A 20,341-nucleotide genomic window follows, 5' to 3' on the forward strand; every position below is an offset into this window, starting at 1 on the left:
CACTACTCTGCACTCACTACTCTGCACTCACTACTCACTACTCTGCACTCACTACTCACTACTCTGCACTCACTACTCTGCACCCACTACTCCTCCCTCCTCCCAGTCTCGGGGGCGGTTTCTATGTTACAGTAGTGGCCTAACAGCCAGAGCTGTCGACGTTGGAACTGGGGAGCCAGTTCGAGTCTCTGCGTCGACTCAGCATCCTGTGTTTCTGGGCCAATCACGTAATCTCCCCGTGCCTAAAAACATGAATGTGTCCTTGTGTGATATTTAATGATGATGCTCATTTAAAGCGCTCCAGTACCTACGGGTCGAGTTAAAGCTATATAGAACGGCACAAAAAAAGAATACTGTGCTCTAAATCAGTCCACCAAACTGCAGCGTGCAATATGGTTTAAAGATAACATACTCCCCCCACCCATAGCAATAGTGTTTTCACTGGAGTCACCTTAATCTATCAATCAAACTCCAATCTCTGCCCCATTTAAAGTAGTGAAGAATCCATACATCCGTTAATCTTATTTATGAGTGGAATACAGAATTGGGATGGTATTGAAGGCCAATGTTTTGGAAAAAGTTCTTAATATGCCCATGTCAGCTTGAAAAAGAAAGCGTTCACGTAACCTAAAAAAGAAAAGGTGACCCCACCGGAAACCACCGGATCAAATTAAGCATTGCAGCCGCAGTGCCGATATTTTGTACAAATCAGCCAGTAAATGGGTATTTGGATTTCAAAAAGAGGTCTGTGAGGAGACACGGGATTTCAACATGGCAGACAGCTGGGGCCGTATTCCGCCGATAGAGAACATTGCAGCCCTCGCCGAGCCGGACTTGATAGGACTGCCCTTCCCCTAAGAGCTCCCATCCGGCAGACGTCACGAGAAGGAATATGAGAGCGGAGCAGCGTGGGATCACAGACCGGCAGAGACGGGCAGCGGGCAACGAGAGGAGAAACCGGCGGAATCCAAGGACTGCACAGAAGAGAACAGGACCGGACAACTTAGTTGTAGGAGGTAGGAGGGGGAGGGGGTCTCGTGTGTGTGTGTGTGTGTGTGTGTGTATGCTCGTGTGTGTATGTATGTGTGGTGCGGCGGGGGGGGCCTCGGTGCACTCGTGTGTGTGTATGCATGGGAGAGTGTGTGTCTGTATCTATGTATGTATGTATGTATGTGCGTGCGTGCATGGGCGCTCGTGTGTGTGTCTGTGTGAATGCGCATGCATGTGGGAGCTTCCCAGGAGACAGCAGCTGGCCACAGCGCTCGTTCGCGTGCGCGTGGCCCGCTCAAATCGCCTCCTCGGAGAGAAAATGTGCGCGGTCAGGTGCTGTATCCTGGGAAGCAGAGTCAGCGACAAAAGATCTCCTGGCGGACACAGCGCTTACGCGCTGTTAAACGCCAGGAGACCTAAAAACCAACAACCGTCACCTCACCTCCATAGTAATCGAGACACAAAGACCCACACACTGTCACCCCTTACCCAGCGCATCCAAACACAGAAACCCAGGTGCTGCCGTTCCCGCATATATCTAAACACAGAGAAAAAACCCAGATACGACCATCTCCAAAGAACATGTGCACGTAACCCAACCCTCCCACTGTAAACCCACGTTACTATGTTTACGAGGTCCAACTCTCACACTGTGGCCTCCACATGTACACGTGCAAAGGATACAGTGCACCAAAATTGTCAAAAACTGCCACCCTCACAGGTATCTGTGCACGCAAACAGGCTCTCCCAGGATAGCAGAACACATCATCAATGAACATTTAGAAAAGTGTTAACAGAAACCCAGGCAGACCTACCGTACCCACAAGGATCCCTGGGCGAATCCCGGTGGTTCACAGTTACGCACCATCACCACCAGCTGTGTACATCGAATCCCCGTCTCCCGCGTTGTCAGTCCCCACAAGTATCCGTTTACAGAATACATGTCACGTACACAGTGACCCTGACAGATACCAGGCCCTACTAATACACAGATACCGTCAACCAGGGGCGGCTGGTGACATTTGAAAGTGGTGAGGCGTAAACTAATTTGCATATTGAACCACAGCGAGCGAGCATGCCCGTTTAGTAACGCGCTTAAAAATAGGTTAAAAAAAATTATTTGTATTTATTTATTCTATTCACGGACATAGCACAGACATGAGCATTGTCATTAAGCCTCAGTCTCTTTATCCTTCATGAGCAGTGTGTTACCCTGGTCAATGTCATAAGACAAACCTAGTACCTGTGATGGGTATATGGAACCAAGTCAGAAAATCATCCACAAGGTGTCTGTGGGCCTCTGCTTTTTGTTTATGACTAGACAGAGCTGGGACTTTGTATGGAGAGGAGAGAAGAAAAACAGCTGATAAAGAAAAGTGTATAGGTAAAGTGGAGACAGAGCTGATAAGGGCTGAAGAATAGACAGACAAGAGCTATGGTGGAGGGGAGAGGGAGAAGGGCAGGGTTAGAAGGGGCCAGGAACGGACAGAATGCTGAATAGGGACAAAGCAAATTAGAAATAGTGGGAGGGAGGTGACAGAAGGGAGGTGACAGACCTGGGAGCACAAAGGAAAGAGACCTGTCACAGAGGAGTGAGGATGTAGACAGTAGATACATGATAAAGTAGAGCTGCATTGGTGGCAGCTGTGGCCACTAGGTCCCTTCCTGTCGGTAAATTAATGATAAATGGGCACTTCAGCAGACAATGCCCATGTGTCATCTGCAGACACTGAGAAGCATGGCACTTGTATCGCCAAACATGGCATGCATTGAGAAAATAGCACGAACTCGACCCGAAGGTATTGGAGCGCTTTACATGAGCACCAGTTACATTACACAAGGACACATTCTTTTTTGATAGGCACAGGGAGATTAAGTGATGTGCTCAGAATCACAGGATAGCGAGCTGAAGCCGGGACTCCACGTCCAAAGTCTGCAGGTCTGGCCGTTACGCCACATCCTCAACACTGTGGGACAAGGAGTACCAGCACTGCTATATTTCCATTTCAATCCCCGCTTTCTCCCATGCAAGCTCATTTTGTAATGCGCTGATAGTGACTGAAGAGGGCAGCGTCTGATGCTGCTTGGAAGGCAGAAGCGAACCCCCCTCCCCCACCCCACACACACAGTGTGACATATGTACTTAATGTATGTTACGGTAGCGGATGGCGCGAAGCATATTATGGCTCGCTGCGAGCTCCGTTGGGTTCTGAGAATGTGTGGGAGTGAGGCGTGGGCTGGCGAGTCACCTCCACGGAGGCGGCGGAGGTGGCGCAGGGGCACGATGAACCTCATTAAAAAAATAATCCCTGCTACTTGATGAGGGTCTTTTACTTCACACTTACAAGCGTGGTTAAAACTATGGCATCTGAGCCGAGGTCGGCAGCAGGTCACATGACGAGGCCGAACCTCGACCATTCGTTTTCCCAGCTCGCTGCACGAAACCTTTTCATTTATAATGATTAAATCCACATAGGCTAGATAGATAGATAGATAGATAGATAGATAGACCCATCATATCTAAAACATCAATAGTACGCTGTGTTGTATTTACACACGACGGAAGCTTTGTGGCCAATAGTCGCCAGTGCAACACCAGAAATGCATTTTTACCGCACGATCAAAAAAGCTTGCTCATTGCAGTTTTATAGTTTTAGGTAGTAACGTAGGCCATTGTTTTTGGTTTTTGCTGAGAAATTAAAAATTAGGTTACTCCGATCAGATCGTGTGTTGTTACTTGAATAACAACATTGCAAGGAAAACGGGAAACATTGCCTTACCTGTACTGTACGGTGACGGTGAGGCGGGAGTCACACACGGTCTGCTGCCTGCACACGAGGCGAGCTCCAGGCTAGAGCTTAATTTAAAGAGTCGAAGTCACAACGTCACAGTGGCGGGTGTCCCGAAGTCACACAGTGATTGGCCTGCACGTGGACCACTGGACCAGCCAATCCTGCCGCTGCATGCAGCGCCAGGATTGGCTAGGGGGGCACCATGAATGCTCGCCCAGTCGCCCTTTTCAACCCCGGGGGCTGCGGCCCGCCCCCTGGTCCTCTCTCTAAGGGGAATTTCAGCAGGGAAACTATCTGCGCATGCTCGGGCTAGTTTCTTCCCAAAAATTCACTTGCGCAGTACTGCTGCAGCTGAATGGACTGTCACTCAAGCTGCAGCAGGCCCAGCTGCGCACTCCGGAAAAGTCGGGTGTCTCCCGGATTCCCGGCCGGCGGGTAGCGCGATCATTCAATATTTTTATTTTTGTGACGACACGGTGGGTCCATGGGGCTTAGTGGGGCTACGCCCCTATGCCCCAATGGATGCACCGCGCCTGCCATCAACTCTGCGGCTGCCTGTAAGGCCCTAACGGAACACATGCAGCGCAAAGACAGAGAGAGGATGTGGTCTGACGGCCAGGATTGCCGACTTTCGTGCTGGAAACCAGGGTTCGAGCCTCAGGGTCGCGTCCACATGCTGTGATTCTGGGCAAATCACTTAATCTCCCCGTGACTGAATCTGTGCTCATGTAAAGCGCTCCAATACCTTCGGGTCGAGTTCGCGCTATATAAATATGCAAAAAAAAAACCACAAAAAACAGAAATTGTGGCTACCACGGGTTTGGTAGGCCCTAATGCAAGGAACGCAATGAGACCTCAACACCTCTCAGAGAAATGCAGCCATAACCGGGGTGCAATGACCACCTACTTCTCTGGGTCCAGGAGCCACTGCACCTAGTGAACTATTGATAACTACACACACCTCTGCATGGAGTCTCATTTGTACATAATCACCCCAGGAGTGACAGTGTCATTTCTCACTCCTAGAAACACCGCTAAGCAGCCATACTAACTCATACATACCACATATGCACGCATACAGGATACAAGACACAACTGTCAACAGGTCTCCCTGACATGCTGCGAGACGTCTGAACCAGATATCAAGCGTCATACTCAGTGCGTGTGCCAATCCTCGAAGCAGTCTCCCTCACTTGGGCACTCTTTGGTTGCCAGCCTCAGTCATTAGGTTTGACTTGCTGCTTGGAACACAGCTTCAGTCGTCGGGCTCCAGCGCCACACTCTTGAAGATAGCATTTATGAGGAGGGGACGGGGAAGGGGAGAAGAGAGAGGGAAAGGAGAGACTGACTTTGTCTCGTAGAAGCTTCTCATTCACTGAATATGAGTTACTAGTTCCTCCTCACACATGGAATGGTTTTCCTTAAGAGCACAAGTATAATGAAGAAATAACCAACAGTAACCACTGAAAAAAAAACATTAACCTTCGGTTCCGCAACTGCGGGTCAATACCTCATCAAGGGTAGTAAGTGCTATATAAATGCAATTACCTTACAATATATAACCCCCTTGCCCACTAATGCCAATAAAATAACACTCAATGGCTGGGCTGTCGTAGTTCATACAGGAGACCTAATAATTCCTGTATACTGCTTGACAAACTTACGCTCGCATAAGACAAGACTGCCACGGGTCATGTCCTTCACCCAGTATCGTTCAAGTCCACAGCAATAAACCACCCGTCACCAACTGAACAGGCATGAAATACCTGAAGAGATCTGCCTTAAGCTGTTGACCAACGGAGGACTTAAATTTAGTCCACCAGCTACATGCCATGACCATGTCTTGACATATCGAAATGACAATGATATATAGAATTACATTAACAAAGTCTATCCCAAAAGATCTCCCCTCCATCTCTCCCTTCAAACTATACCTGCTCAGGGCCATAAACTTTAAACAAAATATGAAGTAACCAGCAAAGTGGACTATGCTTATAAGAAATAAAGGGACCTGAAGAGCTGCTCAAAGTTGCCTGCTTAGGGAAAATCATAAAGTGCGTGCCTCTCCCTCACACTTCATCATCTATCAGACAGGGTTGTATGACAGAGGCACTCATGGCTAAACAATGCGTGCCTCTACTATGCAGCCCCAACAATAAATGTGTCTAAGCAGCACATTCCTTTACCATGCATGCCTTTACTACGCAATTTCGTGGTAAAGGGATGTGTGGTAAAGATTACACCTCAACCCCCCACGTCCTGAGCCCTAAAAACTACCCACCCCCAAGCCCTAAACACTACCCGACCCCCTCACTGAGCCCTAAACACTACCCAACGCCCCCTGAGCCCTAAACACTACCCGTTGCCCTGAGCCCTAAACACTACCCCAAGCCCTAAACACTATACCGACCCCCCATGCCCTAAACTTGGATAAGGCATATGCATGGTTAGGGCTTGCGTGGTTAAGGCATGAGTGGGTGAGCTTGCGGGCAATGGCCGTGCCTCTGTCCGCGTTGTTAAGGCAGATTCCCATTAAACAGTTAAGTGCTGCGTCCCATAGCACAATAGCCACACCTCGGTGGTCGGTACACATGACATGGAAACACTTCCCACATATAATCAAAACAAAGGCAACTTATTTCCAACCATACACAACACGGTGTAGCATGCTACCCACATAGGCAAGCCTTTCAGCACTCCACATAGTGGTAGTAAGCGCTACATTAATATTAGAATAAAACACAATACAATGGAAATTCTGTGCCAATGAGAAATTCCCATTGGACTTCATGAGCTGGGTACATTTTCATCATGTGAACAAAACATCTGGTAAAATAAGAGACATTTTCTCCGAAATAGAGAAAGGCACAAATCTGGTGTTATTCTCCCTCAATAGGCGAGTCTGAGTCAGCGGAGCAGCTTATTTATTAACACGCCTTACCATTTATCGTGACTTTAATATTATCGCAGCGACAGTGGAGTAACGCAAAATGATGCCTATCCGCAGAAGTTAATGAGGGCACCATCGAATTTGGACTGAATGGGGGCGCCTCAAGGGTGGGGGCGTCCTGTGCCGCGGTGTATCACGTTACGCCCTTGCGTAAGAACAGTAATTCTGTCAGAGAATGGATCTTAGGCGGACAGACCTCAGCTGACAATGCGTCAGCAGTTTCTGAGGCCAGGGATGGATGGCGGTGGGGTGGCTGTAAGTGGATGCTGTACTCCCAGGCGCAGCGCTAGGAAGTGAAGTCATAGGAATAACAGCACATTCGGGCGCCCTCTCTAGCACGGAGAGAATGCTGGTCGGTGGCGGAGGAGGGGATGTGTAGAGTGGAAAGGAAAGAAAGGCTGGACTGAGAGCGCAAGAGGGAAGGGGTGAGACAAAAAGAGCAGTCTGTCTTTCTCCATGTAACTCTTGCTCTGTTTCGAGGAACCTGTTTGTCCCCATGCACTTCCTGCCCATCTCCATGTATCACGTTCTCCCCCACGTGCGCTGTATGTCTACGTGTACCTGCCTATTTGTCTTCCTGTTCCTCTCTGTCCCTGTGTGTCCTTGTCTCACACCTTCCTTGTCCTTTCCAAGGTCTTTCTTATTCCATTTTTGTCTCCCACTCCCTGTTCCTTAGCCCATTCCCTGGTGTGTCTGTCCATCCCGCTCATCTTACTTATCTCATTCTGCCTTTGTTCCCCTCTTCCTTTATTTGCCTCCTCCAATCTTGCTCCCTCTGCGTCCCTGTGCCTCCATCTCCTTCCAACTCGTTCTTCCTTAGTCTCCCTGACCCTCTGTCTGAATGTCTCCCTATCCATCTGTCTCATCCCATTTGTGTTTGTCGAATGTGTGCTTCTTCTTCAATAGGGCGCTCTGAGTACACAGAAGTGCTGCATCCCTCCGAGCGAGGGAGTTGCAGATACCCTGGAGGGCCAGCCTAGCACACCGGGTCACTTTACAACCAAGTATCGCCAACCTGATGCTCCATGAGTTTGATCCATCACGGATCTGAAGCTCCATGAGTCGTATCATTCACGGGTCTGATGCTCCATGAGTCTGATCATTCACGGGTCTGATGCTCCATGAGTCTGATCATTCACGGGTCTGATGCTCCATGAGTCTGATCATTCACTGGTCTGATGCTCCATGAGTCTGATCATTCACGAGTCTGATGCTCCATGAGTCTGATCATTCACAGGTCTGATCATTCATAGGTCTGATGCTCCATGAGTCTGATCATTCACGGGTCTGATGCTCCATGAGTCTGATCATTCACAGGTCTGATGCTCCATGAGTCTGATCATTCACGGGTCTGATGCTCCATGAGTCTGATCATTCACAGGTCTGATGCTCCATGAGTCTGATCATTCACGGGTCTGATGCTCCATGAGTGTGATCATTCACGGGTCTGATGCTCCATGAGCCTGATCATTCACAGGTCTGATGCTCCATGAGTCTGATCATTCACGGGCCTGATGCTCCATGAGTCTGAACATTCACGGGTCTGATGCTCCATGAGTCTGATCATTCACGGGTCTGATGCTCCATGAGTCTGATCATTCACGAGTCTGATGCTCCATGAGTCTGATCATTCACAGGTCTGATGCTCCATGAGTCTGATCATTCATAGGTCTGATGCTCCATCAGTCTGATCATTCACGAGTCTGATGCTCCATGAGTCTGATCATTCACAGATCTGATGCTCCATGAGTCTGATCATTCACAGGTCTGATGCTCCATGAGTCTGATCATTCACAGGTCTGATGCTCCATGAGTCTGATCATTCACGGGTCTGATGCTCCATGAGTCTGATCATTCACAGGTCTGATGCTCCATGAGTCTGATCATTCACGGGTCTGATGCTCCATGAGTGTGATCATTCACGGGTCTGATGCTCCATGAGCCTGATCATTCACAGGTCTGATGCTCCATGAGTCTGATCATTCACGGGCCTGATGCTCCATGAGTCTGAACATTCACGGGTCTGATGCTCCATGAGTCTGATCATTCACGGGTCTGATGCTCCATGAGTCTGATCATTCACGAGTCTGATGCTCCATGAGTCTGATCATTCACAGGTCTGATGCTCCATGAGTCTGATCATTCATAGGTCTGATGCTCCATGAGTCTGATCATTCATAGGTCTGATGCTCCATGAGTCTGATCATTCACGAGTCTGATGCTCCATGAGTCTGATCATTCACAGGTCTGATGCTCCATGAGTCTGATCATTCATAGGTCTGATGCTCCATGAGTCTGATCATTCATAGGTCTGATGCTCCATCAGTCTGATCATTCACGGGTCTGATGCTCCATGAGTCTGATCATTCACGGGTCTGATGCTCCATGAGTCTGATCATTCACGGGTCTGATGCTCCATGAGTCTGATCATTCACGGGTCTGATGCTCCATGAGTCTGATCATTCATAGGTCTGATGCTCCATGAGTCTGATCATTCATAAGTCTGATTCTCCATGAGTCTGATCATTCATAGTTCTGATGCTCCAGGAGTCTGATCATTCATAGTTCTGATGCTCCATGAGTCTGATCATTCATAGTTCTGATGCTCCATGAAACTGATCATTCACGGGTCTGATGCTCCATGAGTCTGATCATTCACGGGTCTGATGCTCCATGAGTCTGATCATTCATAGGTCTAATGCTCCATGAGTCTGATCATTCATAGGTCTGATGCTCCATGAGTCTGATCATTCATAGGTTTGATGCTCCATGAGTCTGATCATTTACGGGTCTGATGCTCCATGAGTCTGATCATTCATGGGTCTGATGCTCCATGAGTCTGTTCATTCATGGGTCTGATGCTCCATGAGTCTGATGATTCATAGGTCTGATGCTCCATGAGTCTGATCAATCATAGGTCTGATGCTCCATGAGTCTGATCATTCATAGGTCTGATGCTCCATGAGTTTGATCCATCACGGATCTGAAGCTCCATGAGTCGTATCATTCACGGGTCTGATGCTCCATGAGTCTGATCATTCACGGGTCTGATGCTCCATGAGTCTGATCATTCACGGGTCTGATGCTCCATGAGTCTGATCATTCACGGGTCTGATGCTCCATGAGTCTGATCATTCACGAGTCTGATGCTCCATGAGTCTGATCATTCACAGGTCTGATGGTCCATGAGTCTGATCATTCATAGGTCTGATGCTCCATGAGTCTGATCATGCACGGGTCTGATGCTCCATGAGTCTGATCATTCACAGGTCTGATGCTCCATGAGTCTGATCATTCACAGGTCTGATGCTCCATGAGTCTGATCATTCACGGGTCTGATGCTCCATGAGTCTGATCATTCACAGGTCTGATGCTCCATGAGTATGATCATTCACGGGTCTGATGCTCCATGAGTCTGATCATTCACAGGTCTGATGCTCCATGAGTCTGATCATTCACGGGCCTGATGCTCCATGAGTCTGAACATTCACGGGTCTGATGCTCCATGAGTCTGATCATTCACAGGTCTGATGCTCCATGAGTCTGATCATTCACAGGTCTGATGCTCCATGAGTCTGATCATTCATAGGTCTGATGCTCCATGAGTCTGATCATTCATAGGTCTGATGCGCCATGAGTCTGATCATTCACGGGTCTGATGCTCCATCAGTGTGATCATTCATGGGTCTGATGCTCCATGAGTCTGATCATTCACGGGTCTGATTCTCCATGAGTCTGATCATTCATAGGTCTGATGCTCCATGAGTCTGATCATTCATGGGTCTGATGCTCCATGAGTCTGATCATTCATAGTTCTGATGCTCCATGAGTCTGATCATTCATAGTTCTGATGCTCCATGAGTCTGATCATTCATAGTTCTGAAGCTCCATGAGTCGTATCATTCACGGGTCTGATTCTCCATGAGTCTGATCATTCATAGGTCTGATGCTCCATGAGTCTGATCATTCATGGGTCTGATGCTCCATGAGTCTGATCATTCATAGTTCTGATGCTCCATGAGTCTGATCATTCATAGTTCTGATGCTCCATGAGTCTGATCATTCATAGTTCTGATGCTCCATGAGACTGATCATTCACGGGTCTGATGCTCCATGAGTCTGATCATTCACGGGTCTGATGCTCCATGAGTCTGATCATTCATAGGTCTAATGCTCCATGAGTCTGATCATTCATAGGTCTGATGCTCCATGAGTCTGATCATTCATAGGTTTGATGCTCCATGAGTCTGATCATTTACGGGTCTGATGCTCCATGAGTCTGGTCATTCATGGGTCTGATGCTCCATGAGTCTGTTCATTCATGGGTCTGATGCTCCATGAGTCTGATCATTCATAGGTCTGATGCTCCATGAGTCTGATCAATCATAGGTCTGATGCTCCATGAGTCTGATCATTCATAGGTCTGATGCTCCATGAGTTTGATCCATCACGGATCTGAAGCTCCATGAGTCGTATCATTCACGGGTCTGATGCTCCATGAGTCTGATCATTCACGGGTCTGATGCTCCATGAGTCTGATCATTCACGGGTCTGATGCTCCATGAGTCTGATCATTCACGGGTCTGATGCTCCATGAGTCTGATCATTCACGAGTCTGATGCTCCATGAGTCTGATCATTCACAGGTCTGATGCTCCATGAGTCTGATCATTCATAGGTGTGATGCTCCATGAGTCTGATCATTCACGGGTCTGATGCTCCATGAGTCTGATCATTCACAGGTCTGATGCTCCATGAGTCTGATCATTCACAGGTCTGATGCTCCATGAGTCTGATCATTCACGGGTTTGATGCTCCATGAGTCTGATCATTCACAGGTCTGATGCTCCATGAGTGTGATCATTCACGGGTCTGATGCTCCATGAGTCTGATCATTCACAGGTCTGATGCTCCATGAGTCTGATCATTCACGGGCCTGATGCTCCATGAGTCTGAACATTCACGGGTCTGATGCTCCATGAGTCTGATCATTCACAGGTCTGATGCTCCATGAGTCTGATCATTCACAGGTCTGATGCTCAATGAGTCTGATCATTCATAGGTCTGATGCTCCATGAGTCTGATCATTCATAGGTCTGATGCGCCATGAGTCTGATCATTCACGGGTCTGATGCTCCATCAGTGTGATCATTCATGGGTCTGATGCTCCATGAGTCTGATCATTCACGGGTCTGATGCTCCATGAGTCTGATCATTCATAGGTCTGATGCTCCATGAGTCTGATCATTCATGGGTCTGATGCTCCATGAGTCTGATCATTCATGGGTCTGATGCTCCATGAGTCTGATCATTCATAGGTCTGATGCTCCATTAGTCTGATCATTCACGGGTCTGATGCTCCATGAGTCTGATCATTCATGGGTCTGATACTCCATGAGTCTGATCATTCATAGGTCTGATGCTCCATGAGTCTGATCATTCATAGGTCTGATGCTCCGTGAGTCTGATCATTCATAGGTTTGATGCTCCATGAGTCTGATCAATCACGGATCTGAAGCTCCATGAGTCGTATCATTCATAGGTCTGATGCTCCATGAGTCTGATCATTCATAGGTCTGATGCTCCATGAGTCTGATCATTCATAGGTCTGATGCTCCATGAGTCTGATCATTCATAGGTTTGATGCTCCATGAGTCTGATCATTTACGGGTCTGATGCTCCATGAGTCTGGTCATTCATGGGTCTGATGCTCCATGAGTCTGTTCATTCATGGGTCTGATGCTCCATGAGTCTGATCATTCATAGGTCTGATGCTCCATGAGTCTGATCAATCATAGGTCTGATGCTCCATGAGTCTGATCATTCATAGGTCTGATGCTCCATGAGTTTGATCCATCACGGATCTGAAGCTCCATGAGTCGTATCATTCACGGGTCTGATGCTCCATGAGTCTGATCATTCACGGGTCTGATGCTCCATGAGTCTGATCATTCACGGGTCTGATGCTCCATGAGTCTGATCATTCACGGGTCTGATGCTCCATGAGTCTGATCATTCACGAGTCTGATGCTCCATGAGTCTGATCATTCACAGGTCTGATGCTCCATGAGTCTGATCATTCATAGGTGTGATGCTCCATGAGTCTGATCATTCACGGGTCTGATGCTCCATGAGTCTGATCATTCACAGGTCTGATGCTCCATGAGTCTGATCATTCACAGGTCTGATGCTCCATGAGTCTGATCATTCACGGGTTTGATGCTCCATGAGTCTGATCATTCACAGGTCTGATGCTCCATGAGTGTGATCATTCACGGGTCTGATGCTCCATGAGTCTGATCATTCACAGGTCTGATGCTCCATGAGTCTGATCATTCACGGGCCTGATGCTCCATGAGTCTGAACATTCACGGGTCTGATGCTCCATGAGTCTGATCATTCACAGGTCTGATGCTCCATGAGTCTGATCATTCACAGGTCTGATGCTCAATGAGTCTGATCATTCATAGGTCTGATGCTCCATGAGTCTGATCATTCATAGGTCTGATGCGCCATGAGTCTGATCATTCACGGGTCTGATGCTCCATCAGTGTGATCATTCATGGGTCTGATGCTCCATGAGTCTGATCATTCACGGGTCTGATGCTCCATGAGTCTGATCATTCATAGGTCTGATGCTCCATGAGTCTGATCATTCATGGGTCTGATGCTCCATGAGTCTGATCATTCATGGGTCTGATGCTCCATGAGTCTGATCATTCATAGGTCTGATGCTCCATTAGTCTGATCATTCACGGGTCTGATGCTCCATGAGTCTGATCATTCATGGGTCTGATACTCCATGAGTCTGATCATTCATAGGTCTGATGCTCCATGAGTCTGATCATTCATAGGTCTGATGCTCCGTGAGTCTGATCATTCATAGGTTTGATGCTCCATGAGTCTGATCAATCACGGATCTGAAGCTCCATGAGTCGTATCATTCATAGGTCTGATGCTCCATGAGTCTGATCATTCATAGGTCTGATGCTCCATGAGTCTGATCATTCATAGGTCTAATGCTCCATGAGTCTGACGCTCCATTGGTCTGATCCATTATGGGTCTGATCTTCCTTCAGCCTAATCCTCTAGGAATCCAGACTTTCATGGATTCAATCCTCCATGAGCTTCAGCCTCTCTGGGCAATATCACACAGGGTTTTGGGGGTTCCTGGCAAGAAATAGTTTGGGGGCACCAGTTTGGAACGATTTTGAAAATGAATTACCTGTTGGTTTATTTGTATTTAAGCCCTATGTTACCTAACTATATTGAATTATACATTAAAGGTTAAGATACACAAATACACAGAAGTGAGCTAGAGAGAAAGCTCACTTTCCCAGCAGGCCCCTTGGAGGGTGGGGGCCCTGGACAATTGCCCCCTTTGCCCTTGCCTTAAAACTTCTATATGTGCGGGTCTGATCCTCCAGGCGCCTGGCCCTCCAGAAGTCTGATCTTCAACCAGTGCGATCCTCCACAAGTCCGATCCCCCACGAGTCTGATCCTCCATGAGTCCGATACTGCCACGGGTCTGATCCTTGATGAGTGCAATGCTCTGTCAGTCTGATACTTAATAAGTTGTTTCTTTCATGAGCCTCATCCTCCTTGGGCTCTGATCCACCGTGGATGCTATCCTCCACAAGCTTCAGCCTCTGTGAGTCTGAGCCTCCATGTGTCTGGACCTCCAGGAGTCTGACCCTTCTTCAATCTGACACTTCATGCACCTGGCCCTCATTGTATCTGATCCTCCATGAGAGTGACCTCAAGTAATTGTGAACCTCAATTAATCACGTCCTTCATATGTCAGAGTGCCCATGAAGTTGATCCTTCTGCATTCAATATGGCCAACTTAACTAAGTCCAACCTTCAATTAATCCAACGCTCAGTATGGTGGGTTGGAACTCTTTGCTGGGTCTTGTTTTTTACCTTGTGGGACGATTTGGTTTTCTTGGTACTAGCAATGTCGTTATTGTAGCAGGAATGGTACCAATTGCAATAATATCACAAATGACCTTCTTTTCAGGACTAGTGGCCCTTCACTGTGAGAAGATTAATAATCAATCCTGTGTCAAGACTAGGACCCATTTTCATAATAAAACTAATGATGCTCCTTGTGGCATAAGTAGTGCTCATTGTTAAAACGCTAACAACATTATGGCAAGAGAGCTGCTAGTTATAATAAACTATACACCATGACTGTAGAAAAAGCATAGCCCTTTGTGAACATAAGACTCATCGTGCCAGAGCCGCAGCCCTTCTCAAGATAAGACTAACAACTGTCATTGCAGAAAGACTGCTGCCAAGCACCATGACAAGGGCCAAAGACCATCCTTATGACAAAACTCATGACAGTTATTTGGGCAGAAATTATGTCTAAAACCATGATTGGCTTAATATGCATCATTGCGGCAGAAAAAGCACTCATCCTCAGGAAGGGCATAAATGCACTGATCGTACTTGGTTTGGAGCCCATGGTCATAATAAGACTAACCTTCTTCATGACAGGAGCGGTTCCCATGCGCTTCATAAGGCGGCTAACAGCTGCTGCCATGATACTTATGACCACTGGGAAGATAGTACTAAACCCCTCAATGTGACAGATCTGGTGAACTTCTCCATGATAAGATTATTGTCTCCAACTGTGTCAGGACTGGTGACCATCCCCATACTAGGAAATATGGTGCCCCTTTGGCAGTGCAAGTTTCCTTCTTGATGGTGTGACTAATGACCCTAATCATGGACCAGCTGATGCCCACTATCATATTGATGAAGATTGTCATTGTGGGAGGATCACTCATTATCATACTCATAAGACCAACATGCCATACTGTCAAAGAAACAGTGACCTTTGTGATGTTAGAACTGACAGACTTATTGAGACAGGCATAATAGCCAATATTACATGGAGTTGGACTGACCACACCGACCAAAGAAAATGCCTTTAACACCAGACTATAGGACTGTGGACTGTTTCACTGAATGAAAAGCATACCGTTCACCCCCACTACCCCATGAAGAGATCCCTGTCAACTCTAAAATGACGCAACCCCTGCCCGCTTCCCAATCAAGTGTTCTCCCACTCATATTACCACTGAAGGGTTCCCATCAGCTCCCTTCCTACCTTCTTAACGAGGCGATCCATACCCCATTTTAAATGAACTAGTCCCTCACCCACCTTGAAACCGAAGCAACCCCGGATCACCTTTCAATTATACCATTCCCAAACCTCCTTCCCAATGAAGAGCCACTGCCCACCTTTCCATTAAACTAGTCTATCAACGACTTTTCCACTGAAGTCACGCACGCTCACCTTCCCTTGAAGCGACTTCTGCCACTTTTCAAATAAACTTGTCTCTGTCCACCTTCCCAATGAAATGACTCTTCCATCCGTACCGATGCAACGACTCAAGCTTACCCTTCATATAAACATGTCTCTCATACTTCCTCCCCATAAAGCGACACCTGCCTTCCTTTCAGATAAACCTGTCCCCGTCCACCTTCCCTATAAAGTGATTCTCGCCCACAGTCACAATAAAGCAATCCCTACTCAGCCTTCAGATAAACCTTTCCCCACCCACCTTCCCAGCAAAGGGAACCCCGTTTGATTTCAAATAAACTTGGCCCCATCCACCTTTCAAATAAAATGGTGCCCTTCCACCTTCCCAGTGATGTCACCCACGCCCACTGTCACAATGAAGTGACCCCTGGCTAGCTTTCAAATAAACCTTCCCATCCACCTGCCCAACGAAGTGACTCTCGCCTACCATCACAAAGGAACAAACTCTGCTCATCTTTAAAAAAAATAGTTCCTGGCCCATCATCCCCATGAAGTGCTCCCTCCACCCATCTTTCCAAATAAGCGAGCACTCACACAAGTTTCCAATTAAATGATTTCTAGAACAATTTCTCAATACAGGGGTCCATGCAACGTTTTCCAAATTGAGGGTCACCCCATGAAGCCTTCCAATGAACTGTTCTTGGGCTGGCCTTCAAATAAAGAAGGCATCCACTGTCAAATGTACTAAGGAACGTCATCAAGACAAACCTTCCTAATAAAGTGGCTCTCTGCCTAACATTCAAACAAGCATCCCCTTGCACATGTTTATCAGTCACCAACCAATCATCCCAATGAAGCCAAAGGGCCCCTCTTCAGAAGGAAATGGTCTACACTCTTCTCCCACCAATCATTCCAAGTAAGCTAAATTACCATTCTGCATAATGTAGTAGTCTCCATTTTCCACCCATCGATCCTCCCAACGAAGCCAAACTGCCCATCTTCACAAGGAAACGCTCTACACTCTACACCCACTGATCATTACAAGTAAGCTAACTTCTCATTCTGAATAATGAAGTCGTCTCCATTCGTCACCCATCAGCATCCCAATTAAGCCAAACCACCCACCTTCACAAGGAATTGGCCTATACTCTTTGCTCACTGATCATTCCAAGAAAGGTAAATGACCATTCTTCATAATAGAGTGGTCTCCACTCTCCACATGCCTTTTCAGTGAAACATCCTACAACCCACTTCCCAAACACAGCTTTTCTGCCCACCTAACAACTAACAGACTTCTGTCTACATTCCTGTTGAATAGACCGCCACCCACCTTATTGAGGAAAACGTATCCTGCCCACCTTCATAATGAATCTATCAGCCTGATTCATGTAGGTAAATTGCACTCGCAAAGGGCCAGATTCTGAGAATCTGGCCCTTTGCGAGTGCGATTTTTGCATTTGGTATTCATGATACCAAATGCAAAAATCGCTATGTAAGAATTCGCATATTTGCGTGGAATGGCATTTAAGGAATCTCTAATAGAGATTCCTCAAATGCTATTCATGACACAAAACAAAATAGCGATTTTGGACTTTTGGGGCCGCTATTTACCGACAGGTCAGACCTGTCGGTAAATAGCAAAAACTCAGAAAAATGCTTTTAAAAGCATTTTTCAAAGTTGCATGTAGCACACACACATGTCCTTTGGACATGTGTGTGCGCAACACCTGTCCAAAAGTGCATTTTAGGGGTGCTACAGGGCGTCCTTTGGACACCCCTGGCACCCTTAAAATCGCTATCTTAGTTGCGAGTAGCAATTTGCTACTCGCTAATCCCCATTCATTCCTATGGGCCTCTTGGCCCATAGGAATGAATGGGGAGTATTTGCGAGTAGCAAATTGCTACTCGCAAATAAAGAACATGTAGGAATCGCTATTTAAGTAGCAATTCCTACATGAATGCCGTTTTGCGTGTCCTCAATAGCGAATCGCTATGATTCGCTATTAGGGACACGCAAAACGGCATGTACATGAATCAGGCTGTATATCCTGCCCGCATCATGGATGAAAAGGTCTCTTGTCCACATTCCCAGGGAACTACATTTCAAGCACACCATGCATAGCTTCCCAAAGCAGTGGCTCCCCGTTACCTTCCCAAGAGAACAGTCCCTCCTCTACCTCGAAATAAAGAGGCGCCTTGTACACTTGACCAATGAGGGGATTCCCGTCCAAATTTCCAATCGAGCGGTCCGCCTTCCTTTTGAAGCAGTCTCCTACCCATCGGTAAAATGCAACAGTCCACCAACCAACCTTTCCACTTAAACCCTCATTTGGTCACTTGCCCAATAATCTGCTGCCCGCCCACTGAAATTAAGTCCCCTGCCTTCCCAGTGATGCCAACTTACACCTCGCACCCCATCCTACATGCACAGCTTCATCTGTCTTTCCAATGGAACAGTCCATCTCCTGAAAGGAGCCCGCGCACCATCTATTCAGCTGTTTTAAAATCATCGCTTCTTCTCTTGTAGCCCTCTAGGTCATGGTCTCCTACGCTCCCATTCCTGCCTATCTCTAGCCCCACAGTCCCTTCGGACGGTCTCCTTGACATATCACTCCTGGAAGAGATCGCAAGCGGCACTGGGGGCACTTACCTACATCTGCGTTGCAAAAGGCTTGCTGGGGGTGAATCGGGGAGCAGCTGCAGGCTTCAGAGAGGTGATCCGCAGGCCAGAGCACAAGCAGGACAGCCAAGAAGGCAAAGACGTCCCTCAGAGTAGCTGCCATCGTCTTTGGAGCTCTTGGGTTCAGAAAGGACAAGGCGAGTTCACCAACGCTTGCGATGAAGAATTGAACTGATCAAAGTAGTTCACTTGAGGACTGAGCCCAGGCCACCAGCACAGGTCACAAGAGGGACCGGAAGAATGAAGCCACCACCGTCGGCCAGTGCAGGACTAGAGCCACCAACGCTGCCTACAAACGCCTTATTAAAACCAGACTGTATCCTGAGCCAAAACTTCAGTGCGAAGGAGGGTGGAAGACGCTCCTCTGAGGACAGCACTCTCCTCAAATACAAACGCCCTCCCGCTGTATCAGAACCACAATCAAAAATAGAGAGAAAAGCAACAACCCCTCCAAGAATCCGGAAAGGGCTATATGTGGAGACGTGGGATGAAAACTGCTCGGGGATCGCCCGAGAAAGACTGGGTCTGACCAATCAGGCCGCGGATGGAGAGACAGGGCAGCAAGAGTGGGATGACAGCCAAGTCATTCAGTGCTGGATCGGCGCTGGGCTCGGGTCACACTGTCCGTGTCACCTGAATGCTGCCTCTTTTGTCGCGCCTGCTGCCTGCTCGCCGCTGCCTGCTCGCTGCTGCCTGCCTGCCCGCCCGCCTGCTGCCTTCTATGGACGTGTTTTCCTCCTCCTCTGGAGCCTGGCTGGCTTTTCTCTAACGGTCACAGGGGATGGTCCGCCCCTCCTCTTGTGGCAAAAAGCCAAGTACACTGTGTAGCTTGTGTGCAGCCACAAGCCGTCCCTTCTCTGCCCACTCCCTGCTTCTATCAGTCTCTCCCTCCCCAAATCTCTCCCCTTCAGTGTTTTCTGTTCCTCCCTCCTTGAGTGTCTCTCCTCCTCTTCCTCCCTCACAAGTCCCTCGCCCCTCCCTCTGTCTCCCCCTGCTGCTCAGCCCCCTTCAGCTTCTCCTCTGTTTCCCAGACTGTGCGCCGGTCTCTCTCTTCCCCTCCCCTCTGTCTCAGCCCTTTTCGGCCTCTCTCATCTTGTGTCTCTCTTTTTTCCGGGGTCTTCTTCCTCCTTGTCTGTCTCACCGCCTCCACCCCGCAGTCCGTCTCACGTTTTGTCTAATCAATTACTCTTTCTCCTCTCCGTCTCTCCCTCTTCCTCCATCCCACTGTCTTCCACTAATTTGCCCTCACTCAGTCTTTCTTCCCCATCACTCTTTTTTTTCTATGTACTCTAATTTCGTTCCCTCCTTCAGCCTCTTTCTTCCCCATCCCACGTCTACCCCTTTCCCCGTCTCTCTTCTCTCGACTTTTTCTTCCGGATTCTCCCCCCTTCCTGTGTATCTCTGTCTGCATTCCGCAGTCTCTCGCTAACCATTTGCTTTCAAGCTCTCAATTACCTTTCCCTCCTATCGCAGTCTGCCCTTTTCCACAAGTCTTTCTACTCTGTGTTCACACTCTGCCTCCTCAGTTTCCTCAGTCTCTGTTTCACTGCCAGACTTTCTTTTGCGACCTTCTCTCCCTCCCTCTTTCCTTTCAGTCTACACACTATTTACCTCACCCTCATTTCTCTTTCGTCATGTGCTCTCTTGTCTCTCCCT

At 47.9% G+C, this 20,341-nt stretch overlaps 1 protein-coding gene across 2 annotated transcripts in view; it reads right to left on the reverse strand.

The window, feature by feature from the left end:
• The window catches only part of TIMP2 (TIMP metallopeptidase inhibitor 2), a 217,803-nt gene extending 198,185 nt beyond the window's left edge, over nucleotides 1-19,618 (reverse strand). The window contains exon 1 of one of the 2 annotated variants that reach the window (XM_078653956.1): nucleotides 18,656-19,618. In XM_078653956.1, the coding sequence (XP_078510082.1) occupies nucleotides 18,656-18,788 (133 nt within the window). In that variant the 5' untranslated portion in view covers nucleotides 18,789-19,618. Of the gene's footprint in view, nucleotides 1-6,723; nucleotides 6,824-18,655 lie in introns of those variants that run through there. The other variant, XM_078653957.1, reaches the window with a different exon arrangement.
• Between the last annotated feature and the right edge of the window lie 723 nt (nucleotides 19,619-20,341).

Source organism: Lissotriton helveticus, chromosome 7 (assembly GCF_964261635.1).
Source record: "Lissotriton helveticus chromosome 7, aLisHel1.1, whole genome shotgun sequence".
NCBI lineage: Eukaryota > Metazoa > Chordata > Amphibia > Caudata > Salamandridae > Lissotriton > Lissotriton helveticus.